Source organism: Cuculus canorus, chromosome 2 (assembly GCF_017976375.1).
Source record: "Cuculus canorus isolate bCucCan1 chromosome 2, bCucCan1.pri, whole genome shotgun sequence".
NCBI classification, from domain to species: domain Eukaryota; kingdom Metazoa; phylum Chordata; class Aves; order Cuculiformes; family Cuculidae; genus Cuculus; species Cuculus canorus.
In genome coordinates, this window is record NC_071402.1 from 49,551,971 (window position 1) to 49,578,598 (window position 26,628).

Sequence of the window (26,628 nt, forward strand, 5' to 3'; positions counted from 1 at the left end):
ATTGTCTGCACTGAGGTTGTGGTTTGTACTATTAGCCTCATAGGTTTTGGTAGGGGATTTTTTTGTATGAAGACCACAGAAGAAAGGAACCAATACTTGCTTAGGATTCCTAGTGCTCCTCCTGAGTAGTTTTCTACAGTGTAATTTATCAAAACACAGCTTTGAAGGTTCTGTCTTTCAGGATAGTGTGTCCTGTTGGAGTGGCTGAACCCAGAAACTGTGTCATATAAACAGTGTGAAAAAAATGACAGGTTTGATTGGTGTTTACTTCATTACAGAAAGCAGGATTATATTTCTAAATGTCAGGAGATGTCCACAGAAAACTCAGTCCTACTGTAGTAGCAGTTTTCTAATTCCTTGGCTCTCTGTTGATTTCCAGCTAAGTGTTAGCCTAGCCCTTAGCTTGCTACTGAGAACTTGCACCTTGTGTTTTGCTGTATAGTAAGTGTCCCATAAGCAGTGACATTCTGGGGAGGATGGAATTTCTGGGGCAGTTGGACAAAGCCATTCATATTGAAAACCAAAATCCCACTTCTGAGCAGTCAGAAACATTGGTGAAGCGGTGTCATAGGCTGCTTTTCTGCGCTCGCCTTGCTGCAGAGCAGAATTGGTACACAGTGTACTGACACTCTGACAGAGTTTGGCTTTGGATCCCCGGATGGTTGCCATGTGAAAGAGGTGGTTCTTCCTTCCTACACAACTGTGCATATACAAGTCTGCATATTTTGGGTGTTCTTATTCTGAACACTGGAGTTGAGGGCTTTTGAAAGTAAAATTCAACTGAATTGCACTTCAGTGTTGTGAAGTCCCTTCCCCTCCCTGTCAAAGAGAACCTAGAGCCTAAGGTATGCTGTTTTTTTTAATTTACTGTCCTTATGTTAAGAACAAGTAGCTCTGCATATTGTTGAGGTGTCTGTATTTGTTCTATGCCTTGCCTGCTGTGTTGTTTTTAGGATTTACTTGCAGCTGCAATAGCATGTTGCTGAGATGATCGTTTATTAGCAGGGCGTACAGTGGTGTGACCCTTTCCTACCCTACAAAAGTGCCACTGTTGTGAAGCATTAATTTAAATTAAAAGCATCCAGCACCAAACAAAGGAAGTATTTTGTGTATTGTACTGAGATGTCTTCAGGATGAACAGAGAAGCCTTGGTTACAGGCTGTGCTGATATAGTTCAGGACTTCAGGCTTTGGAAAAAAAAAAAAGGGCAGCAAAAGAAAAGGAAAACTAGTGATTTGGTGCCTTTTAATGGCCTCCCACCTACCACCATGCTTTTGTGCTTAGCAGGATTTCTGATAGCATGGAAAGACAACAGAAATGTCTGTGAATAGCATGTTGCTTTCCTTTTTTTAAAAAAAAACCAAAAACGCAACGTAAATAGAGGCCTGTTTGCTAAAATAACTCGTTTCTACAGTTTAAACTTGCAATTCGTTGCTTGCAGCCCGAAGGACTCACTTATTTATGATAAGCTGCTGGAAGCAGATTCCCATTCAGTTAAACCAGAAGTTAAATCAGTTACCAGAACTTGGGTATCAAACCTCTTCAACTGGAAAAGTTTTTTTTTAAATAAAATGTTTCAATGACCTGGATACTGATGTCTGGGGTCTGTGCTGGTGTATCAGGTTATAGCTTTGTTTATAGCTGTGAAGTTAATGATTGAGTTATTGTTTACTTCTGTGAGACAAAGCTGTAATAGATTTTTTCCATCAGTGATTGTAAATCTGAAGTTTGACTAATATTCTCTTTAGAGATTAAAACAAGATTGATCTCAACTATCTTCATCTACCAGTGCGGGCACAAGCATGACTTTCCTGGTAACTGTAATTGCTCTTGTGCAGATGAGGGTAAAGTAGGAAGGTTGACCAGTTTTACATTGGGAACTCAGTTGGCCTCACTAGGCTGTTCTGTGCTGCTGTCACTGTGAAGCTCTGGAGAGCTTAGAATTCTTGTGGTGGCACTGACATTGCAGGGACCAGCAGCAGGTATCAAAGCTGACAAGCCATTCTGTAGCTGGAGGATGAGGAGCTGAACCCAGTACCATATGAATTGCCATCTGTCCCTTTCTCGGCTCAGGCACTACTAACCAAAGGTATGGGAACTAGGGCTGTATCACAAGCTGTGCCTCATGCAGGCTGGCAGTAAAACGTCTCTTCTGATATTTTCCTGGTTATGCTCAGACTGAATTGCCAGAGCTGTGTATACAATGATACCTGCGTCTCATTTTGGTGTGATATTTACTACCTTATATAAATACTTGCAGCACTGTGTAAGAGTGTGGTATTCAGTTAATGCAACTTCATGAAGGCGGCTGATATTTCACCAAAAAATGTTAGTCTGCTTGCATCCAGTTTAATAGGTTAAAATGCATACAGTTCTGAAAGCACTTGTCTTTGTCACTTTATGCTCGTATTCCTGCTTTATACAGAGGTTTTAAAGATTTTGTGTTAATAGGCATTTTTAAAAGTGCTCTGGAGGTTCCTTCAGTAACCTTACAGTTTAGAAATGCAGAATAGGGGGGCAAAAAAAAACCCTCGGGGAAAAGCTGAAGCATTATCTCCAGAAATTGTGGTGGAGTAGCCAGGAAGATGAAGTAATTCACCATAGAACTTAATCATTGGCCAAGTGTTATGAATGAAAAATTGAATATGGCAAAATTATGCATTATAGCCATCTATGGATTACATTTTGGGAAATCACCTAGTTGGTCAGTTGCATTGATCAGTAAACTTAGGGTATGAAAATAGTGCCCATCTGCTTGCATGTCTTGTTAAGACTGGAAGAATGGATTGTGTGGTTCTAGGAAAAAAACACAAATGTCATGCTTTTGCAGGAAAATGCAAGGAGGCTTTAGGAGAAATTGTCAATAATGAAAGGCAAGTTGGCAAAATTGTAGTATGGCTTAAAGCTGCTTTGTTTAAAACAAAAATAAACAGCGTGCTTGTTTCAAAAAAGGTTATTTCTCTAGTGATATCTCTATTTCTAAGTAGAGTACACAAAGGTTGTACCAGCTCTGTGTCCACAAGCAAGTGTTGGTTTTCTGTGGGTGAAATAAAAGATGGTTCTACTACCGTTATATTTTGTCATTAGTTGTCATATTGACACTGGAGAACTACTTGGATGCCTAAGAATGTGATATAGTTAGGGACAGTATTTCTAGACTGCTACCTTCAGAGAGTAGCTAGTGTAAACGCTTGACCTTTGAGTACTGGGCTGCAGAGGTTTTTAGAGCCACCTCTGTTCTCTGAATGTGTCCACTCAAGCTCAGTACTGTTGACCAAAGCTTTATGCTGGACTTTAATCTCCAGCCCCAAGTGTTGAATTAAGGTTGCTTTAAAACCAGCTCATTCAGATGTGAATTAACATCCCAAAGGTTATAAGCAACAAACTTAAATATGCTCTTGTTTCCTTAACTTCTGGCTAGCGTTGTGCTGCCTATTTAACTGATTAAAAGCTTTTTTTTTTTATGTACTAGTAGTATTTAATTGCTCTGCTAGTAAGTGTGTGGCAGTGAGGAAGTGTGAAGGTACACGGAAAAGTGAACCTTACTGTAAAGCTGGCTGTTTATTTTCTGAAAATAGATATATTTCCAGGATATCTCTTGCAATTCTGAATAGCCGTACATTAGTATAGGGCAGGGGAACCTTGAAGTCTTTTATAGACTGTGGGGTGGGAGTGTTACCTTAAGCCTATTTCTGTTGTTGCTTGTTTAGTCACACTACTATGCTTTTAGGGAATGCAAAAAAATTCACCTGGGTTTTGTTAATATATTTAAATTTTCTTTCAGTTTGCTGTTAAATGACATTGAAACTGAAGTTTTGAGTAAAAGATTTGCATTGCTCAATTTATCAAAATAAGACATTTGAACTAAATGCCTTTTATGTTCTATACTGAAGGGGGGGAGGGGAAAGGCAAATACCATTTTAACAACTGGTTTCACTTTGTTTAAGAAAGACAAGTGCCATTTTATTTTCAATCCTCTACCCTCCCTCTCTCAAGAATGAAATACTGGTGCTGGTTCTCTAAACGGACAATTCCTTAACTGTTTGGCATACAAAATGTAACCCCTACAGAAACTGTTTAAGAACAGCTCTTTTGCAGTGACATGTCTGATTTGTATGAAACATTGTAGTAATTGGCTTCCTTGGTGCTGTCAGGGTGCACCTTAAATGAAAGTGACAGTAACTAGTCCAGATTTTTTTCATTTTGTTCAGGGTAAAACTGTTAGACAGTAAATGACTTACTGGTTTTATTGCTTTCAATTAGCAACCCAGTTTTATGCTCTTTTAATTATCATTTAATTGGATTGCCCCTTTACACTCAGTGCCTGGCAGCCAAACCAGCTGATTTAGTATTTGGCAGGACTGAGGGGGTGACAGTTTCTTCCATAAATCTTTCTCCAGAGGATATGTTAACTGCCAGCCCAAACTCTTCTCTGGAAGTGGTAGATCTGCTTTAATATTTCCTCTCTAGCCTCTGAATTTGCATCCTCTCAGTTGTACCTGACTCTGAATCATCTGTTATTAGAGAGGGGCCTCTAAGCCTACACAGTAAAGCTGTAGTGTAAAATGTAACCAGGTAAGACATGAACAGTTCATAAATGGGACTTTAAAAGGTAATGTCAGTATATGTGTAAGTTGCTTAGGAAAGTAAGTTTTCCCTTTAACAGTTCGAAGAGATTGTCATGTCTGTGCATGCTCTTAGAGGGAGGGGAATTCAAGTTGTAAACTGACCTTTGAGAGTCAACTAGAGGACAAGGCAGTCATAGGAAATGCTTTTTAAAAGGGACTGGAAGGAAGAGAAAAGAGCCAACAATTTGAGGGCTGAAGAAGTAGCACATTAAAGCCTTGCTGGACTGAGAGAAGAGGCCATTCCTGAGCCCTCAGCTACAGCCCTCTCCATTCCACTGACAGAGTGGAGGTGGCAAAGCACCAGCAAAAAAAATGAGGAGGAAATAGGAAGGACATGTTGCCTCTCCTGTTACTATCCTGGACTCAAGATGTGGATAACATCATCCTCTGGAGCTGATTGCACGTGTAGGCTTAAAAACATCCACCATCTGGTGGCTGGGCTTCTTTTTGTCAGCTTCTGGCTCTTCTGTAAGCTGTTTTGGGAGTGAGGAAGGAGGGCTGTTTATATCGATGTTAAATGAGTTAATAGAGGAATCTCCTCTTTAACCTTCTTCTGTAATCCTCAGGGTTAAATGTTTTCAGCTCATGGCTCAGTTGCAGTTATTTGTAGCTAGCATTCACATTTGCTCTGTAATTCAATTTAGATGATGCTGCTTGGCCCGAGTTAGAGCATACTATAATATAAGGAGCTTGGTGCGTGTAGAAACCACTCACTAATGCCATAGTTAAGGTCATCCAAGTGAAGTTGTAAATATTTCCCCTCAGTTTTGAGGTGTAGTTATCTGGTTTCAATTCACTTGTGGAATTGTGATTTGTACTTTATAATCTTGTCATATTTCTCAGCTACTGAAAATGCAGAGTAGCAACCTCATTGTCATCCCAAAAGTACTGTAATAGTCTCATTTAATCTGTGTGGATTCAGTTCCAGCTGTTTGCCAGTTATTTTTTATTAGAGTCTATTTCTGAGTAGCTTCCAGCTACACGTTCTTTGGAGAGATGGGATTTTATTCATACATGTATCTACTTATAGGTGAGGAATTTGAAACTGGAGCATGAGCAGGAGAAAAACAAGATCTTGTCAGAAGCATTAGAGACACTAGCTACTGAACACCATGAACTAGAGCAGTCGCTGGTTAAAGGATCTCCACCTCTCAGCATCATCAGTGAAGAGCAGTTCTATGATGCTGTTTCAGGTAAGTAATAATGTCTAAAATGTGAGCGTGTGTCTGGCATGTGTGGTGAATGTGGTGGGGGTGGGGAATGAGATAGTGGGAACAGTCGCACTTTAAGTGAAATCTCTACCTTTCTAACGTGGAACTAATTTTAGGAAAACACTTCATGTGCTTTATGAGCAGGCTTTTAAAACTTTGCCTGAGTTCACCTGCAGAAGTCTAGTGTTTCACATTAGAATAAAAGCTGCAAAGCCACAGGGCAGCCACCAAAGTTCTAATTTCTTGAGTCAATGCTGTTTTGCCTCCTATTTTAGGAGATATAACTGTGTGTGGTAGTCTTCTGACTCTTCTCCATGAATGGTCTATGACTTTTTTTTCTTTTGCTTTGTTGTTAAGACTGATCCATAGAAATCACTGGTTCTGAGGGATAATGAGGTTCAGGACTTCTGTTTCACTTTATTATACCTTAAGTGTCACAGGTGGAAGGAAAGGATGAATCAAAATCCTGCATGCCTTTCTGAAATATCTTCCTTTCCTTTCTGCTCTCCAGTTTAACTTTCATATTTTCATGTGCAGAAGGTGAAAGTAATAATTTTTAGAAGTTCTGAACTGCATAAGATGACTACAGTGCGCATTTGTATAAAGAGGCTGTGCATCATGCAGCTCAATAAAAGCTCTTGCTCTGTGATCCTGCAGCACACAGATGTCTGCAGCTATGAAGGATCTGGAAAAGCTTGAGGGTGAACAGTGTCTTAACCGTAGCAGCTAATTACGTTGTGATGGCGTATGTCACAAGCAAGCATGGTTACTTTTTCTTCAAACTGAACTGTCTAATGCTTCTGACAGATAAGGAAAAGCAGTGTTCCTTGATAGGTGTTTTGTGGTGCACAACTTAAGCAGAGAATAAAAGCAGGCAAAGTGGAGTCTATGCTTAAGTATAGCACTAGCACAGGAATGCAGTGAATCAACAGCAGCAGACTTTGCTACTTGGCACAGTAACAGATTAATCAAGCCTTCAAGGAGGAGAGGAGGTTAAGGAACACTGGAAACAGGTTCAACAAGAACCAAAAGAACAATTCTGCTGGAAGGCTTCAGGCTCTTGCTTGTCACAACAAAGCAGGGAATAATAGTTTGTCTGATGCTGTTGGAATGTAGTCTCTCCAGCCAGGCTTGCTTTGTGTATAGGAGAGAATACTTAGCTTTAAAGAGCTTTTAGTCTATGCATCTCATGATTGGTGTGGTCTATACATCTTCTTGAATGAAAGTGTGCGGTCTCCTCTCTGTTGGGAGAGCTGGTGGTTTTATCTCTTGAAGCTGCAAACAAATTGCATCAAGTGGGTTTGTGTAACTGAAACTTGTTGAGCATATGTAGCTCTTCGTGTGCATGTATATATAAACACATACGTCAGTTCTCTCTCCTTCAGGAGATGTTACTTGACGTAATTAATCTTGATTGCAATTTAAATAATTTTCCAAGACAGACTCGCTTTCTTGACTGTCAACATTAGGCTTGTCTTCGGTTATCCTCCCTGTTGCTCACATTAAGTGCTTTGCAGGGATTAGGGCTCATGCCTCTAAAGACGAGTTTGGAGGAAGGGTGCTGAATTTTGCTGAGGGAGTGGGCTAGAGAAAGGGAAGTGCAACGTTTTCCTGGTTGCTGGATGTGTTACAACTTTCCAAGTAAGCGCAGAAGGATTTAGTGTTTTGTAGGCAGGGTTCGAGGTAGGATATTTTTGCTAATTGCTGGCATCCTGGTAACTCTGACCCTCTAGCTTTTCTGTCGTGTCTATGGAGTCTCAGTTAGAAGGCTTCTTGACTCTGTATGACAAGAATACAGTGAGAGCAGAGGATTTGGAGATACGATGCTGGCTCAGAGTTTGGGAATGGGGTTGTCTTTGGGTGAATGAGGCAGGGGATGCAAGTATAGATATTGTCATAAGAGTAATGACTAGACCTAATTCTCAGAAGCTAAAAATTTATAACTCCAGATATCTAAACCACTGGGAGTTTCTTCTAAGCATGAATTGCAGTCTAATGTATTTTAAGTTAAATGATAGTAATTGTGGATAGACATATTAATGACTTAATAGGCTCTATAGGAGATTGAGCAAACACCCATATATTTTAATGATGTGACAAATCACAAGAGCTGTCAGTGGAAAAAGGCTACTACTTTGACAGTATTTTTTTCTGTTAGGTTGCCGTGTTTTTTACTTAATTTTCTCATTTTTTTTATCTCCACTGTAGGAGTGAATTTAGAAGCCAGAGTATTGCATAACTAGGCTTGCACTCTGAGCTGAAGAATCACTAGCTTTGACTTGACAGGTTGAAAAGAAGCCACTGCTGTGGTTTTGCTTTTAAAAAGAAGAGTGTCTGTATATTAGACAATTCTGCTTGTTTACCTTCAACAGAAGTATCACTAGCTGTGACTATTCAGAGCAATGCAAGACTTTCCAAATCGGGTGTTTGAACAAGAGGTATATTGGAAAGGATGTGTTCACAGCAGTGTCTGCTTGTCCCTATTTTATCATGCTCTGATTCACACTGTAGAGCAACCTGATTGCATGAACCAGACTCCTGAATGAAGGTGAATCAGAAGATATAATCTGGTTGCTATTGGACTCTCAGTTCATGGTGGGAAGAGTAGAACTAATCTGAAGAGAACATCAGTAGAAATGATGCTTAAACTAGAGACCAGTCCTCAGCACCATCTGTTTGGCTTGCAGATCTGCTCCAACTGAGCCATGCTCCCTGCTAGTGTTGGCATAGAGTAAATTGGTCACTGATAAGTCTGTGTTGCGTAGCTCTGTTTGTAGAAACTGTGGGCACTATTACAGAAATAGCCTCTTTCTTCTCCAAAACTGGGGTGAGGAAAATGTTTGGTGTGGTAAGATTACTTACAAAGTAGTAGTTTGTTTGCTGAAGTCTCTCCTGTTTATTTTTCACTGATATGGTGTTACTGGTGCTTTCCAACAGTTGCAGTTAACTCCTAAATCCCTCCTGTGGGAGAGCAGTAGGCGCAGAGCACGAAAGGAGGAATTTGCAGGACATGGGAGCTCTTTTGTGTTACCAGAGCATGATAGCCAGTGTTAAGAACAGTAAAGTTGAGGATTTAACTAATCTGAGCTCTAATAGCAAAAGGTCAGTTAACAGCGCTTTCCGGCACACGGATCCTCTCATCATGGGAGTGGTGGAAATGTGTAATTAAGCTCGATAGCACATGGAGTGCTGGAGCTCTCTGTTTCAAGATTGAATGCTTAACATGTGTCTAACTCCTATGTCTAAAGCAGGATGAGGTGAAGAAGAGGGGGGTCGGTTGGGGAAGGGAAAATGAACTTAAGTGACAAAATTTAATGAGATCGATGGTATCTCCTAGAAAGCTGGAGAAGTTATCTTTGACTAAGTAAACAGGTTTCAGGAGGCATATGAAAACAAAATACAAATGCAGAGTCAGTCCATAGTTCTGAAAAATGGCTGAGCAGGTCAAGAATTAAAGGGTGAAGATGCTTGATTTCTGCCTTGCAGATAAGATTTCCTGATTAGATGCAAATTGCACACAATTTCAGAGGAGCTTAGAACTGTCTTGATTTTTTTTATTTTACAGGTTTTGCCTGAGAGGTGGTGGGTAGTTCTGCAAACACAGCTTCGTGTGTGTTTAGGGAGGTATTGATGGTTTTATTATCAATGCGATCTTACTATAAAAGAATTTAACTACAAGAATATTTAGATTATACTAAAGCTAACCTGTTATAGTACAGCTTCAGATATTAGGTACTACTAATTGGTGCTATGTTTATAAATAATGCTCTTAAATAGTCCTGTTGATTTTGCTCACTTCCTAATTTGTTTCCAGTTCTCAGCTCACTTAAAGGTTGTGCAAAAACACAGAAACTTAACTACTCTTTCCTTCTGTGTTTAGCATAGTTTTGTCAAGTGGCTTCTTTAGGGCATGTACAAAAATACTCTATAACCTCTGTGAGAACAGTGCTAGCTGTTGATGTTACCTTGAATATAGATAAAAGAATGCATTTGGGCATCTCAGAGATGGGAAATGCCTGGTCAGAATTCAAACCCAGCCTTGCCAGTGGTTAAATGCTACCTTTCTTAGGTGTATTTTTTAATCAAATACATTGGCCAAACTTTTCAACCTGGAACTTACCAGTTCTTGTGATAAGAGATAAACTTGTCTTGAGTCAAGTTTGTCGTTGTTTCTGCTGCTCCCCTTTTCTCTCCCACACTTGAAAAATGTAGCTGGTGTTTTTACTGTTACCCTGACGCTTCCGGCTTTAAGCTGGAGTGCTTCCTAGTCAGCCTGATCTTGTCTCAAAGATGGCTTAAAATTTGGCTTCTGAACAGGGCCTGTTATTCTTTCTCCACCCTCCTTAGCCCACACCCGCTTAGGTTCAGTAGAAAAAATATCTCGTTTTCTCCTAGTCATCTGTTTGACAGCTGCTCTGTAGCAACTTGTGAATATAAATCTTTTTTTTGCAGAGGCGGGGGAGTATGCGAATCTTAATTCAGAAAAGGGTTCGCTGCAAGTACCCAGGGAAAAGCTCTGAGTTGCCCATTAATCTGTGCTCACTATGCAATACTAGGCTTGTTCACCCTGACACCGAAACAGGCTCTCAAGGCCTGTTATGCTTGTTGGGTCAAAGGAGGTAGCTGGGGTTTAGGGACTGGAGATTGCTACCTTTGGCAGGAGCTTTCTCAATGAGAGCCATTTCTCAGGAAAATGAGAGAAATCTCTCTCAGAGAGCGATTTCTTATACCTGTGTCTAGTTTCATTCTTCTCATATATTTTATTGTATAGCATGCTCTTGATGTATTAAGTAAGCCATGTGCTGTGGAGAAGGCAGTCTGGTCGGTGCCTACAGCTCTGGAAGGGTTTGCGGGTACTGAGTTCAATCCAGCATCATAATTGTCTCTCAGCATTGTAAGCATTGGGAGAACTGATCATGTGTGGTGCTTAAAAGTTCTTGTAATGCAGAAAAGTATATCGGAGAGGAGTCAGCAGTTCTGGTGAAGTCTGGTCTTCCCTTTCCATCTCTAGCCTCGGGTCTGTTGCAGAAACTCAATTTGAGGGAATTCTGTTGTGACTCATGTGAAAACAAGACAATCCTATACGGTACAGAAGATGGACAGAGTCATACAGGAGGCAGACTCTTTGCTTTGTTACAGGGTTTGCTTCATGCTTTTCTTGTCATAACTGTTGGCACAGTTGAGCAGCTCTTTCAATAGAGAGGTGGAATCTTTACCCTGAAGGAATTTATAGCTCGTCATGTGGTCAGTCAGGATGCTGAGACCCGAGTTGTCTTGCACTGCTGGAGTGTCTCTTCCTCTGATATCTGGATGTACAGCAGTACTTTCCTGACTGCTTGGGCTTATGATCTGTAAAGGAATCTGTATTTTATGTAACACTTGTCTACATGTAAAAATGCTGCTTCTTATACTTGTTATATACAGTACCCACCAAAATAATGCTTTGATATGTTATGTCATAATTGGCACAGAACTAGACTGACAAATTTGGGAAACTTGTGAGAAGATTCTCTGGAGTGCCAGTCCACTTTTTTAACATATCCTCAGCACCAGCTGGCAGTTCTTCTCATTCCCTAGCAACTAGCTTAATTTCAGTACAGTCTTGATGAGGATAGGGAAGGATGCTTTTAATGAAAGGATCTCCTTTAGGCTCCTAGATTTCCCTCTTTCTAGAGAGGATGAGGACACTGTGGCACAGCTCATCCATTGATCGCGATTTTGTCCTGTCCTTGACCCTTCTGTAATCTGGATATGGTAGAAAGTCCTCTTGTCACTGTCCTTTCACCAAACCAACATGTAATGTACATGTTCTGGAGAAGCTACTAGCATAATTTTAAGAGAAAACAAAAAAAAGCACCTGGCAATGAACACCTGTGGTGCAAATATTCTTTTAGGTGGACTACTATTTCAGCAGTGTTTGATTACTAGTTTTGAATTAGAATCAGTGTGTGAGAGGGTGACTAATCTTAGTTATTTCTCTGGGTATTTGCAGCCAAGAGCAGTAGCATATGCTGAAAGGAGTACATGGCAGGAATGGTGTCTACTACAGATTTGGTTTGCTTTTTTCAGAACTGGTAAGGCTTGCATTAAGCTGTTTGCCATCCAGTGTTGTACCTGGTTTCTGCTAAAGGATTTCCCTAGTGGGATAGAAATTGGTACAACTTCACTTGTTTTGAGCTGTTACCTTGCTTTTTGGAACTTGCAATTGGATGATCTTTTGACAGCTTTGTCACGTTTGAAAGAAACGCAGGAAATAAAAATGCAGCCTTTCGTCAGGAAACTTCCTGATTTGGGGCAAGACTGTCTCTTCTCTGGAGCTGGTCAAACAGTACTTGGCAAAACCAGATTGGAAATAAGGTGGTGTCGTTAGGTGTGATGTGGATTGTACTGTTAACCAACCTTCCAGAGTACAAAGTTTATCATCTTGATTGGTAAGCTTATCATTTAGACTTTGCTGGGACTTACGTAGCAAATGTAATTTGCTGCGTACATTGCCTCCCTCTGTTATTTGATACTTGTTCAGTCTGTAGATTGGGAAGTGAAGGCTGATGAACAGCACCAAGTGTCTTAGGAATTTAGACCAAACTGAAATCATACGTAGGAGTCAACACCTGAATGTTGAGGTAACTTGTGTTTAGGTAGGTAATGTACTTGTTCTAAGCAAGTTACAGTAGCTTCAGTTTAATAAAAATGTCAGATTTTGGCTCTGTTAGAGGATTTTAAATCTGCTGTATTCGTGCTTATCTCATAATCTCTTTAGTCTATGTCTAGGTGCAGAGCTGCAGTACTAGTCGGTGGCAGTACTAGTTAGTTTTCAAATGGATGCTGTCATCAGGACCCAGTTGCCTACTTAGGTTTCAGTTTTGTACAAAGAGGGAAGATCTGTTAGTGACTGAAGTGTAGCACAGGCTGTAGATTTCATTAACATGCACCTGCTCTTTTACAGATTCAGAATCGGAAAAATCATTAAGTGGGTTTGAAACAACGGCCTACTCATTAGAGGACAGCATGGATTCAAAAGATACAATAACTCCAAGCATGTCCGAAGAAAAGGTTTGTGGCAGTGGGGAGTCGCTGTCTAATGGAATCAAAAAACACAGGTAGGATGTTGCCTGTTCTTAAGGTATTATGGTTTGCATTAGTATGAGTAAAAGGCTACAGGAATCTCTGAAAAGCTGAAAACTTTTTTTAAAACTTTGCTAAAGATGGTTGATAAGTAGTTGGCTGGGCTGCGATTTTATAAAGAATATTTTTCTAAGGCTGTTGTGCTCCTTCACATCTTGGTTTTTGGCGATCATATCTGAATAAGTAGAAACAAATTATAAAGTGCTATGTAAAAAGTCACACTTGTTTTTTCAATAGATCTTGTTGAAATCTATGTGGATTTTAATTCCTTTATGTATCTTTAATGACCTGTGCCTCCTATTGCCTCTTTAATTTCCAGTCATTTGATCCTTTGGTTGGTATCAGGAATGAATGAAAAATATTGGTAGCCTGGCATCAGAAACTCAAATGTGAACAAAGGGAGTCTTATTCTATAACTCTCATCTATGTTTTATGTGCTTATTTTGTGTTGTCAAATGATCCATTTTTGTTTGTTTCCTTGCCGATAAAGAAGGACAATAGGTCTGAGTTAATGAGATGTAATAGACACCACTGTTCTTGAGTTTCAGTGAAGGGGCAATGCAATGTTTGTGCTACAGATCAAACCAGACTTCAGTGTGTTTCAAAAAGACTATTTTGGAAGTGTTTTGAATGTATGGAACGATGGTACAGATTTCTGTAAAACCAGGAAATTCATAGTTAATATCTAAGCAAGCAAAACATGCTGTAATTAGTTGTTATCTTAACTATTTAAATTGCAGTGTCTGAAGTATGTGGTAAAGTCGGAGACCTGATGTTTCAGGGTTCACACTCTGCATGTATATTCCTCCTGTAACAGGCAAACACTAAAGTAAATGAGGGCTTGGGTGGAGTAACAGCGTGGTTTGAGAAGGTAACAAAGCAGCTGACTAAGCAGGTTGCTCTGAGCTCTTGGGCTGTTAGCAAGGGTGCTATTCATGGCCTTGGCTAAGTGCCTTTCCTAATTAAAGCTGGAAGTTCAGGGGTGGAGGAGGGGAGGCAGTAGGTAAAGGTGGGCAGCTGAAATGCGTTCATTGCCTTGGAAACAATGAGGGGAAAGGAGACAATTCATGATCAGCATGAAAATGATGATGCGTGTTGACATGCATTGTCTTGAGTTCTAACAGGAATTGATCTGTTTACTGTGAAAAAAAGCTTGGCAAGTTTCTGTAATGCTGCACTATGTTGTCAGAACTGTAGGGAGCAGGTGATTGGAGGAGCATTTGAGATCTGCTGGATTTATAAGGGGTAATGAAGCATAATAAACAAGTACCTCTGTGTAAGCTGTTTTTCTGAGTTATGTGCCTTTAGTAAAGAGTATTGCATGTCAAAGAAGAGCATAAATGGCTGGCTAATAATTTACTGCTGAAGAAAAGTGGAAACATCTGTTCCGCATATAGCTGGGAATGTATGGTCATATTTTGTGACTGAATGGCTATAGAGTACATTCTAAGTTGAGCTACAGTGTCAAGCTTTTTTTTTTACCTGGCTCCTTGGTGACACATTGGGATTTGTACACAAATATACTGATGCAAACTATTTCTCCCCAGAGCTCAGCCAATTTAAATTTTACATCCAAGAGAACCTTCTCAGGGGATGGGAGTTGTATGGTGTTTCTTGCCTCATTTGTTCGGCTTGGTACAGGATCAGTTTGCTGTGTCTAATGGCAGTTTTGACTTCAGAACTGTTACCTGGAGCTGCTGGCTCCAGTTTGTCTCTTCAGGTTTTGGGGCTGATTAGAGGGCATGTGGTCAAATGGGCATCAGCTATGATGCCACTGGTATGCTTTTCAGAGCAGAAATCTTAACTACTTGATGCTGTACAAAGTGAAGGGGTCAGAATGTTCTGGCAGCACTTAATTCCATCCCTTGGGTTTGCCCTAACTTTGACATTGGTTTGTGTTAATCACATGGAAACAAGTCACTTAGAGAATAGATCAGATTAATTTCTTTTGCGTAAAATCTTGATACCTTACTGTAGTTCCTCAGATGAATAGAGGATCTGCAGCTGCATTTGGCTTGAGTGCTTTGAACACTGATAGCAGTCAGTATAAATAAGACTATTTCCTACCTTCATCTAGAAAACTACTGACTTGTCATTGTCACTATGGTGCCTGGAAAAATAATGGAATAGATCTCCTAGAAGCTATGCTAAAACACAGTGAGGATGGGCAGGTGATTAGAGGCAGCCAGCATGGCTTCACCAGGGGCATGTCCTGTCTGACCAACCCCACATCAGTGAACATGAAAAAACCAACAGAGATTTATATAATCTATCTGAACTTCTGTAAAGCCTTTGGCATGGTCCCCACATCTTTCTCTCTAAACTGGAGATATACGGATTTAATGGATGGACTGTTTGGTGGATTCCAAATTGATTGGTTGGATGGTCACTTTCAGAGAGTGGTGGTCAATATCCAAATGAAGATCTGTACCAGGTGGTCTCCCTCAGGGATTCATACTGGAACCAGTGCTGCTTACTATCTTCATCAGTGGTATAGACAGGGAGATCAAGTGCACTCTCAGAAAGTTTGCAGATTGCATGATGTGGAGTGTTGCAGTTGCCACACTGGAAAGACAGGATGTCATCCAGAGGAACCTGGAAAAGCTGGAGAACTGGGCATTGTGAACCTTATGAGGTTCAACAAGGCCAAGTGCAAGGTCCTACACCTGGTTCGGGGCAATAGGTGGTTTCAATACAGGATGGGGGATGACATGATTGAGAGCAGCCCTGCAGAGAAGGACTTGGTGCTGATTTAAGCTTGACATGAGCCGGCAATGTGCGCTCACAGCCCAGAAGGCCAACTGTATCCTGGGCTGCATCAGAAGTGTGGCCAGCAGGGTGAGGGAGGAGGTTCTTCCCCTCTGCTCTGCTCTTCTGAGACCCCACCTGGAGTATTGTATCCAGTTCTGGAATCCTCAACAGAAAAAGAAGGATGTATTGTAATGGATCCAGAGGAGGGCGGTGAAGATGATCAGAGGGCTGGAGCACCTCTGCTAGGAAAACAGGCTGAGAAGGTTGGGGTTATTCAGCCTGGAAAAGAATATATGAGAAAGCTGGGGAGGAACTGTTTACAAAGGCTTGTAGGGGTAGGACTAGGAGCAATGGTTATAGACTGGAGAGGGGCAGATCTAGCCTAGACATGAGGAGGAATCTCTTCACTATGAGAGTGATGAGACACTGTCACAGGTTTCCCAGGGAAGCTGTGGATGCCCCATCCCTGGAGGTGTTCAAGGCCAGGTTGGATCAGGCCTTGGGCAGCCTGGTCTAGTGGGATGTCCCTGCCCATGGCAGGGAGGTTAGAACTGGATGATCTTTAAGGTCCCTTCCAACCCAATACATTCTGTGATTCTATGAAAACTGGAGTTTTAATCTGCCTCTTATTTGAGTAAAGAGGATTTTGCACAGGGAGATGGGGGTTGATTTTTGATGGGGGGTAGGGATGGTGTTTTGGTTTTGAACATGGTGGAATAAATCTGGTTCCAGGGCATTAAGTGCTGAGACAAACAGAGGTAGGTGAAGCCAGTGCTGCTTACCTGCTGTCTTGTTCTGATTTTTCTTAAATGTAGTTTGCATCCTACTGATTTTTTTATAGAGTACTTAGAAAAAAGGGGGGTGATGCAACTTGTTGTAGTTTAGGCTGATGTGAAAATGGACATAATTTTTGAAATCTTTGTGGGAGAGGATTTGAGAAATAGAAGAATAACATATTAAATCTGGAAGCATTCAAATCACTTCTGCTTAAGAGGGAAACTTTTAATCTGAGCCAAACAAAAAAGGGCAAACAAACAACTCCTGCTTCCCCCAGCCCTTGCACAAAAATGTTTTGTAATAGCTGCCAACATTTAGCATCCATTTATCACTGCTGTTTGCCTCTTATTTCTGAGCTTTTGTAGTCAGCTTTCTCTTGGGTCCCCCCTATTGGGACCTGTCAGAGTGCAAACGTGCTTGTGTTTGGCTTTTGGGGAGCCAGGAGGTGTTGGTTAGATTTACATGAAGATAAAGCTAAACATGCCTTTTTCACACTACATATCTTTTTTCCACACAAGGTTCCGGTAGTATCTGATCTATTGTAGGTTATGCTTCGAACAAGTATTTTTAATTTAACTATCTTAAATACATCTTATCTGTTCTACTGCACAGAAATTCCACCAGATGTTTTTGTCACTTAACTCAGGAAGTTAATTTTAGCTTTGTTTCTAAAGTTGACATCTGGAAGAACATTTTTGACTTCACAAACCTTTCCCTCAATCACAGGGAGTGTGTCAAGGTTAGTAGACTTCACATCTTGGCTGCCTGTCATTTTTCCACATGTCCTTATTTGTCCACAGGATCTTTCTTGGTGGCTTGAAACAGCTTTGATTCTTCAGTATGTGTTACACAGAAAAAAGAACTGGCTCTCATATAAAATTTGGCTGATACATGTATGAAATATGGATGAATGACTGAAACTGAATGCCAGTTTTCAAATAATTAAATCGAAAGCATGAACAGGTTAGCTTTAGTGAAAATCTAAGTTTTGATATGTAAGGAAAGCAAGCCTTTAGCGAACTAAAAGTACATCAGTGTGTGTTATATGCCGAAGGGCTTGGTTAGATACAAATACACATTCTGCCTTCATTAAAGAATACACTACATTAAAGTGTACTTTAATACTACTTCATTAAATTAAACACTGCAAACAAAGATAAGACTGAATACTTGGTGGACACTGTCCTCTCCTGGATATTTGTATGAGTGCATGCACAGAACTGTTTTATACTTAGTGTTCAAGATGGTCTGTTTCATGACATATTTTCATGAAATCAGAGTGATACGAAGGTGGTCAGTTAAAATAAACCCTCCTACCCACTCATCTGCATGGGAGCTGAGTAAAACAAGTCAGTGTTAGGCCATTAACTACTTGCTAACAAAACAGTTTGGTACTGTGAAGCATACATGTATATGACAGGGTTTTGGATTGAGTGGGGCTTGTTGTGTTTTAAGGAGCATTTTTTTGTTTTATTCTTTTGAAAACTGAAGCGTCAGTCCTGCTGAAGGTATTTCGGTAGCAGATCAGTATGGCAGGTAACACAGCAAGTAAGGCTACTGAAACTAACAGCATGATTAGATTTATTTCTATTTTTTCTCTTGATAATGTTTCTATTTATCAGGAAAAAAAAGTGAGGGAAGCAGGTCCAGCCTGTTGACACTCTAAAAAGATATTGCTTTAAGTGCTTTAAGAGGAGATGAGACCCTGGTTAGGAGGGTAGCACAATCATTTAAACAGTTAACTAACTTCGAAACTCAAATAGTTCGTGAAGTTTAAGTGCACTGTAGCTAATTCCTATCTGTTGAGAATTCTACCCATTTTTACTAGTTCAATGATCCAAACAAATTTTAGTGGTGTTGTGGACAAAGGACTTTAATCTATATGCGTTGCTGTAGGTACATCGTGTAATGGTGGAGTTGGTCAGTAGCAGTAAGAAAACTGAACAAAATCTAGATTTGGCTTCACAGAATCATAGCATCTTGAGTTGGAAGGGAACCACAAGGACTGAGTCTGTCTGCTGTTTCTGCATAGGACAACCACAACATTCACACCGTATGTCTGAGGGCATTGTCCAAATGCTTCCTGAATGTTGTCAGGCTTGGTGCCATGACTGCTTCCCTAGGGAACCTATTCCAGTGCCGCAGCACCTTCTGGATGAAGAACCTTTTCCTGATACCCAGCTTAAACCTCCCCGGCACATCTTCCTGCCATTCCTTCAGGTGCTATCATTGGTCATCAGAGAAGAGATCAGCGTCTGCTCCTCCTCCTCCCCTTGTGAGGAAGCAGTAAACTGCAATGAGGTCTCCTTTCTCTTCTCCAGGCGGAGCAGATCAAGTGTCCTTAGCCACTCCTCGTACAACTTCTCCTTTAAGCACTTCATCAACTTTGTGGCCCTCCTCTGGACACTCTCTAATAAAGCTGAGAGACAGGCTGTATTACATAGCCTAAATGTTGATCTTGAATGCGTTTTTATGACCTCAGGATGTGTCAGCCCCCAGTACAGGCTGATGTGGTTTCTGTGCTATAATCATGCTGTTTTTTCTGTTGTTCTTCAGGGCTGATTTTAATATAGGCAATAAAAGTGATGGCCCTTCATTGATAGTATACAGGTGACTAGCAAAATACTCCTCACTATTTAATCCTCAAATCTGTTCAGACATAGTGAACGTAGTTATGTACCCCTTCAGAAAGGATTTCATAGCTTATTGGTGCTATTGTGAAAACACTGTTCTGATAACACATGTAGAAATTCTCTTTCACTGCTTTTACACAAGATGAAGGGAATTGGTCTGGTTCTGGTTTTGGAGAAATTTGGGTTTCTGTGCAGGTAAAACAGTTCAAATGCTTCAAAGTAGCACTGTCGTCCCCTCTTGGTTTTAAAATGAAAAATTGAAAAACTACTGCTTTCAAAGAGGAGCGTTTGTGTTTCTCAGTCATAGTTAGTAATGGAAAACTTTTATTTCTGCTTTCTTCCTTGTCCTTTCCACAGAACAAGCTTGCCATCCCCAATGTTTTCCAGGAATGACTTCAGTATCTGGAGCATCTTAAGAAAATGCATTGGCATGGTAGGTAGTCAGAAACTTAAAACGAACCAAATAAACTGCTACTTTAATTTTGTTCTTCTCCCTTCCCCTTAGTTTACTGTATTCCCCTCTCACCCCACCCCCACGGTGTTACAGGCCAGACGGTGGCCGGGTCTGAGTTTAACTACTTGGCACATAATCTGCTTCCAGCTAAGGATGAATTGAGAGTTCTTCTCTCCATTAGATCCTGCAATTGGCTGAAAGTATTTACTGCTGATAAACCTGTCAGCCTGTAACAGTAGACTACAGAAGGGAATGTGTGTTCAGTTGCTGTTTTCTCCTCCTCCCCTGGCTGCAATTAGAAACAGCACCAAGGCATGAGATGTAGAAATATTGGGGAATGCCGGTACTGGCAACTCCAAGTCTCCTGAGTTGTTGTGAAGTGTATGAGGCTTCTCACAGTTGCGTTAGTGGAAAAGTGTCATAACCTGAAAATACAAAGAGCAGATTGAAAGCCTGTCCTGCTTAACGTGTGCAGGAGAAAAAAATCCATAAGGGTCTCAATTCTGCTTTGCAGAAATTGCTGTGCAGAAGTTGCAGTTTGGGGGCGGGGAGGGGCATGAAACTTGGAGTAGATTGTACCAAAGTGTCTGTGAAAGCTATTAGTGCTGGATGCTGCTATTATGGTTAAGAACAGTGCTATTTACTGTGCGTGTTGCCAGTGGTCAAATTATATGCTTTTAATTTACTACTGCAGGCAGTTTAAAACGTTGCTATGTTATGCATTGAGAGGTCATGCTTTTTGAAAATGAGGAAGAGAATAAAGAGCATCTAAACTGTAGGACTTCTTTTAAAATTTCTATTCCTGTTAACAAAAATTCCTTTTTTTCATGATACGGTATGTTTTTATTCCTGCGTCGCCATGTTTCCCTGTCTTTTTATTGTCCTCCTTCCCCCACCTGCCTCAAAGATGTGTTTAAGTAATCGGATGGCCTATATCTATTTTAAGAGTAATAAATAACTTAGTCTTTAAAAGGCTCCTTAATACTTCATTCTATTGTTTCATCTCACCTTCTTAGATCATTTGTTGATAGGAAGCTTGTTTGATGTTTGGTTTTCTTTTTGTTTTAAAAGTAGCCTTAATGTCAGCCCAGGCTTATCAAGCTGTAAGGATATTTTCCTCCCAGCATTAGCAGGGCCAGGTCAAGCACATTGCATTAGCAGTAAGAGCATCATTTATTTTTGTAATAAGCCAATTACACTTGGGTTACTGTGGGTCAGCGCATCTAATAGCTTGGTTTTTAACACAAGTTTCATTTGTGCATCAGGAACTGTCGAAGATCACAATGCCGGTTATATTCAATGAGCCACTGAGCTTTCTACAGCGACTTACAGAGTATATGGAGCATACATACCTCATCCACAAAGCCAGCTCGCTTTCTAGCACAATTGAGCGAATGCAGGTACTTTGGGTGTAGTAATTTGTGCTAGCTCTTGAATGCTTTGGGAATTTTTTTCTTCATAGATAGTCTTATTATAGGAGAAACACCTGTAATTTGCAGATTGTCAGAATGTCACATTCATTAAACAATTTTGCTTATCTAGAAAAATATTTTGCCGTTCCTAAGGCTTGCTTTTCTAGCCTTTTGATGAAAACTGTTTATTCTCCTGCCTTGCAAGCAGAACTTTGCTAAGCTATTTCAGAAGAATCATTCTATAATACCATGGCTGCTGTTGCTACTTGATAAAGACTGAAAGCTGAGATATTAACTGTGTGTTCTTACTCTTTTGAATAGTGTGTTGCCGCATTTGCTGTGTCTGCAGTAGCATCACAGTGGGAACGTACAGGGAAGCCATTCAACCCATTGCTTGGAGAGACATATGAATTGATCAGGTACTGAACAGAAGATTCAGTGGAGGGCGGTGTTCTGTATAACTGATGTTTCATGAGATGTGTTGGGTGGCTTGCAAGCTGTTCTTTGGGCTGGTTGTAAGATCGCACCCATTTTCCTAGCAGCTGCTGGTGGTGCTTGCAGTGCATGTTGGTGTTCAGCAATGTACCTTTCAATGAAGGGAAACTACTTAACTTTTCAACTCGGAGCAAGCAAATGAATTTGTCAGGTTTAAAAGAGTTTTTTTTTACAAAAGTGGTTCTTTTTTTTTTCCTGAGATCTTCCGAATTAAAAGATGCATGCTACATAAGTGGGGTCTTAGAATTGTAATATTCATTATTTGTGTGTCCAAAATACAAATAGGCATTCCTAGCCTATCACGGTGCAGCTGAACTTAGTGCAGATTTTTCTCTCCAGTGAAGTTTTGGCCTGTGTTTATGGTAAAGGTTATGAAAGAGATCACTATCTAAAGTAATCATATTGGTAGATTGTTGTCCTTTTACATTATGTCCTTATTTATGAGGAATTTTCGTTAGTTGATCTCTCTTTGTTTATCTTGGGGCTTTATTATAACTCATGCACTGAGTACAGCAGCTATGCATGTGTCCAAGTATCTGTTTTACTCTGGGGAAAAGAACTGCAACTTCACAGTACTTGATAGATAGATATGTGGGTTTGGTTATCTTTATTTTGCAGAGATGATCTTGGATTTAGACTTCTCTCAGAGCAAGTTAGCCATCATCCACCAATCAGTGCTTTCTATGCTGAAGGTTTAAATAATGATTTTGTGTTTCATGGATCAATTTATCCTAAACTCAAGTTCTGGGGCAAGAGCGTGGAAGCAGAACCAAAAGGCACAATGACTTTGGAGCTTCTTGAGTAAGTTGATAAGTTGTAATTGTACAGGCACAGTGGCAGCATCTGGGATAATTACTCTCATGGCTTAGGAGTGGACATGTCTGACACTTGCATCCTAATGTTTGGCTGATCACTTTATGAGGGGGAGGGGATGAGGAAATTAAAGGAACTGCCATTATTTTTCCTGATATACTGCATACTAGCAGTGGTGGCTCTTGGGGCTTGTCTCTTTTGGCACATGCCTGGACATCAGTCCTATGAAGATAAGCACACCACGTCCTCTTGGCTTTCCTTGTGTAATTTAGGGCTAAGAGTAACTGCACTGATGTGGCTGTTTTAAGGAATTGATAAAATCTGTAGCAACAGGTTAATAAACTTCTTTGGTTTTCTGACACCTTGCCATGTCTGTTTCAAGACCTGGTGCCATTTATAGATGATGGCTTGTTGCAGGATTGATCCCATACAAGTTATGGTATTTTGATTTTTATTCCTCTAGACACAATGAAGCCTATACGTGGACAAATCCTACGTGCTGCGTGCATAACATCATTGTGGGCAAACTTTGGATTGAGCAGTATGGAAATGTGGAAATAACTAACCATAAGTAAGTTAAGAGTGTGAGTGCTTTCACTTGCTGCAGATTTGAAGAGGGAAAGCACTAGGAAGTAATCAGTGCCCTCTTGTTCTGCCTTTAGAACTGGTGAGAAATGTGTGCTAAGCTTCAAGCCCTGTGGCCTCTTTGGGAAGGAGTTGCACAAAGTGGAAGGCTACATTCAGGACAAAAGGTAAAGCTTTATTCCTAATAGGAAGCAAATGTGGCTGCTCTCTGTTTCTGATGGCAGCTGTTAAAGGAATTCAGTTTTATGTGGACTGTCAAGGGCATGAACCTGCGACAGCAAGCTTTTGAATTGTGCAACACAAATAGAGTTTTTTAAGAGTTGTGTTCTAAAGTTCTTTCAAGTATTTTTGTCTGAAATGATGAAATAAATCTCTTCAAGCTCCTTTGTGAACTTAGTCTTTTTTTTGACAGCAAAAAGAAACTCTGTGCGCTGTACGGGAAGTGGACCGAGTGTTTGTACAGTGTTGATCCAACCACATTTGAAGCTTACAAAAAAAATGACAAGAAAAACACAGAAGAGAAGAAAAGTGGTAAACAGGTATTAATCACACAAAGAGGTCGTGTCTCGAAAGCTAAATATTTTCATAACATTTAAGAGCATTAAGATTTCTTTTCACTTATCTCTTTCCTAGTAGGATACAAAAGGGATTGGATGCATGCCAGCGTTAAGGGATAGAATGATTTCTCTCTCCAGGATTTGTATTTAAACTTACCAGAACTTGGAGTGTTCTAAATACTGTCCGTGACCTGCCTCTTCCTTCCAAGTCACATGGAGGAAATAGCATATCCATTAGTTGGACCATGGTTCCAATCAGATATCGTAACATTTATATTCTAATAGGAGGATTTGGACTCCTGGAGGCAGTGTAGACTAGTTTCTTATGTTGAGAGAAAAATCATATTTTCCAGCTTTTTACAAGGAATTTGTATTGCTTTCTGTTAAATCTTCACAACCATAGAAATGCTTGCTGTTTTTTTGCTACACAATTGCTTTTTTTTTCTTTTGTGTAGAAGCATCTTTCTTGATTCTTCTAGATTTCTGATCAGCAGTGTGATTTGTGTAAGGTGAATGGTGATGGTGACAGCACACAGCTTGATGAAGGATTACCACTCACATAGTAGCTTAAATCAGGGATTGTTTTCCTTTGGCAACTGCAGTCAGATTTTTTTGTCCTCTTGGTTTGGGTGTTGGTAGTTATTATACTTAAGAAAAAAGAGACATTGAACTCTGAAAGCAGTTGTTCCTGTACAGCTTCAGATGGTTGTTGTATCTGATATTTGCTCCAGAGCTTGTCAACAGGAGAGTGCAGAAACACTGGGGATTACTATTTCTCTTCGACTCTCTCTCTGTGAGCTCTAGGGAGAAGGAGGAAAGAAAAACATACCCTGTGTCTTTGTTCATCTACCACTTTGCATTTTCCAACAGTATTTAAGATGATCCTTACTTTTCATTCCAAAATGAAACATCCCATTGCCTAAAGCTGAAGCTGCAGTATTGCTTTGACTCTATAAAAGCAGGCTTTTTCTCCTTGTTTAAAAGGACTATTTTGGTACAGCAAACTGAAAGCTTTGGAGCATACTGTGAGTCAGTCGTCTTTGAATGTGTATTCTCACTGCCCTCTTGTGTTTGAGGAGTTTATTTGTTTTTTGAACATTTAGGTGAGCCAAGTCTCATGTATTATATCTGGATGTGGTTTGTCCCTTCCTGGTAGTGAATGATTCATTCAGGCCTGGAAGTTCATGGCCATTTAAACTTCTGCCAATTAGAATTTTCAGATAGATTTAGTTATTTTCCAACTATTCCTTCATGTTGTGTTGCTACTAATAAGGAAGTGCTTCTATCTCCCTTTAGGGGGACCTGCTTGGATGCGAGTCTTTTGGCAGTTTACCCCAGATCTCTTTGATTTTTACAGGGGTAAAACTTAAGGAAAAATAATTTTGCAGGGAGCTAGATGAGACTTCATGTATGCAAAGGTGAAGTTTTACCAATGCCAGAAGAGTTATAGTAGACCTGGGCTTAGACCAGGATGATTCTGCTGTGAATAAACTAGAGCTTTTTTAAAAACAAGATGCATTTTGTGCAGAATTTTCAGTGCAAATAAATGGAAGAGCATAATATAAGGCAATGGCAACTGCCCTTGCGCTTGCATCATTTACAAATGCCACAGTTCTTGTTTTGGCAAAGTCTTGTTACTGCCATGTTAGCAATATACTGAAGAGGTTGAGTAGCACTGAGTATGCAATATGGATCATTGTGGCAAGAGCATGTGAAAACCTAGCTATTTTTTTTTGTAATTCTTGACGTTTTCAAGATTGTATATCCAACAAGGCACAAATTGCAGTGTGTATTCTAGACTTTCTATAATACTTGGTTTGGAGTTTGACAATCAGATATTGAAGTGTCTTTCCTTTGAGATAAGGATATCTTTCTGATCCGTTCTGTTTTAAAATCCCCACTTCTGAACAATTGATCAGCATCCTTTTAAAGGATAGAATGCAGGCCGCTGGCACAAATCAGATATAGTCAACTAAAAGCCTTCTTTATCTTACTAATAGCTGAGGGTACTGAACCCGGTCTGCCTGTTCTGGTTACTGCAACCTGCTCATTATTAAAAGCACTGTACCAAAGTGCTTTAATACTTTCTAATTTTCTTGGAGACAAAACGTATGAATCATCTGAGAGGACAAGAGAGTCCAGTTTGGATACCGGATTTTTTGCACTAAAACATCAGTCTTTGCTGTCTGAAATAACTTTTTAAGAACAAAGCTTATTAGCAGTGGGATTAAAGCTGTTGGCATGTAGCCAAAGTGTTTAAATCATTAGCTGCCTTTAAGTATAGCTTTACTCTCCAGTGGTCTCTGAAATGTACTGCTCTTTTTAGCTGTGATAGTGACACCAATCTTTCTACGGAGAGCTGCATTCATCGTCTAGCTGACTTTAGTTCAGTTTTGTAACGTACGCTTGTGTGGTGGAATTAATGTCAGCAGTATCAGACCCCAGCTGCTTTAAGGCTGTGTGTTAAAAGGGTGGTGTTTTAGACTAGTTCAGGTCATATCCATACTATGATCACCAGTTATTCTCTACTGCCTTGGTAGCCCTGGTCGGAGTTTTTTCCCTTCCTGGGAAAAGGGTTTCATAGTGCTGTGGCTGCAGCTGCCTTGAGCCGTGTATGTCAGCTTTCATAGGATACCTTTCCTAGAAGCAGGAGCTAATCTAGAATATTCATTGAGTATTTGCAGTTTGCCATTTCAGTAGTGTAGTGGTCAAGAGAATGGAAGGTTCCTCTGAGCAAGAAGCAGTAGCATAGTGCTTTCTGTTATACACAAACTGAAGACAGCATTTGCATTGTGTGCTTGTTTCTTTGATGCAGAAAGATAGGGAATGTGACTTCTATTCATCAATTTTAATGGAGCAGTAATGAACTTAAATCAGCATGGAAATGCTTGTATTTGAGGAAACGGGGCATCTCTGTGGTGGAAATTGACATTTCTTAACACTTGAACGTCCAGATTTTATCTATGAAGGTATTGATGCAAGAAACTATTGGTAGATTTCCTTTGGGAGAGAGTTGGGAGTATATAATCCATATTCATGCTGTTATCCTTCTCGACAAGCATCGAGAAACTATTTTGTTGCTGAAATTTCCTTTACCAAAAGTAAGTGATGTTACTTAAGTTCCAGTGTTAGAATGAATGTGTAAATACTTTGACTCCAAAGAACACTTTTTCCTTTGTGTGCGGCC

At 40.2% G+C, this 26,628-nt stretch overlaps 1 protein-coding gene across 9 annotated transcripts in view; it reads left to right on the forward strand.

Annotated features, from left to right (window-relative positions):
- OSBPL1A (oxysterol binding protein like 1A) overlaps window positions 1-26,628 on the forward strand; it is an 85,333-nt gene that overhangs the window by 45,817 nt on the left and 12,888 nt on the right. For all 9 annotated transcript variants that reach the window (XR_008448468.1, XR_008448470.1, XR_008448469.1 and 6 more), the window contains exons 16-24: window positions 5,659-5,821; window positions 12,786-12,939; window positions 19,483-19,558; window positions 20,845-20,979; window positions 21,313-21,410; window positions 22,105-22,287; window positions 22,763-22,870; window positions 22,962-23,051; window positions 23,297-23,423. Coding sequence is in view for 3 of the 9 variants with exons in the window: in XM_054058258.1 (XP_053914233.1) it covers window positions 5,659-5,821; window positions 12,786-12,939; window positions 19,483-19,558; window positions 20,845-20,979; window positions 21,313-21,410; window positions 22,105-22,287; window positions 22,763-22,870; window positions 22,962-23,051; window positions 23,297-23,423 (1,134 nt within the window). In the remaining 6 variants the exon portion in view is untranslated. The remainder of the gene's footprint in view (window positions 1-5,658; window positions 5,822-12,785; window positions 12,940-19,482; window positions 19,559-20,844; window positions 20,980-21,312; window positions 21,411-22,104; window positions 22,288-22,762; window positions 22,871-22,961; window positions 23,052-23,296; window positions 23,424-26,628) is intronic.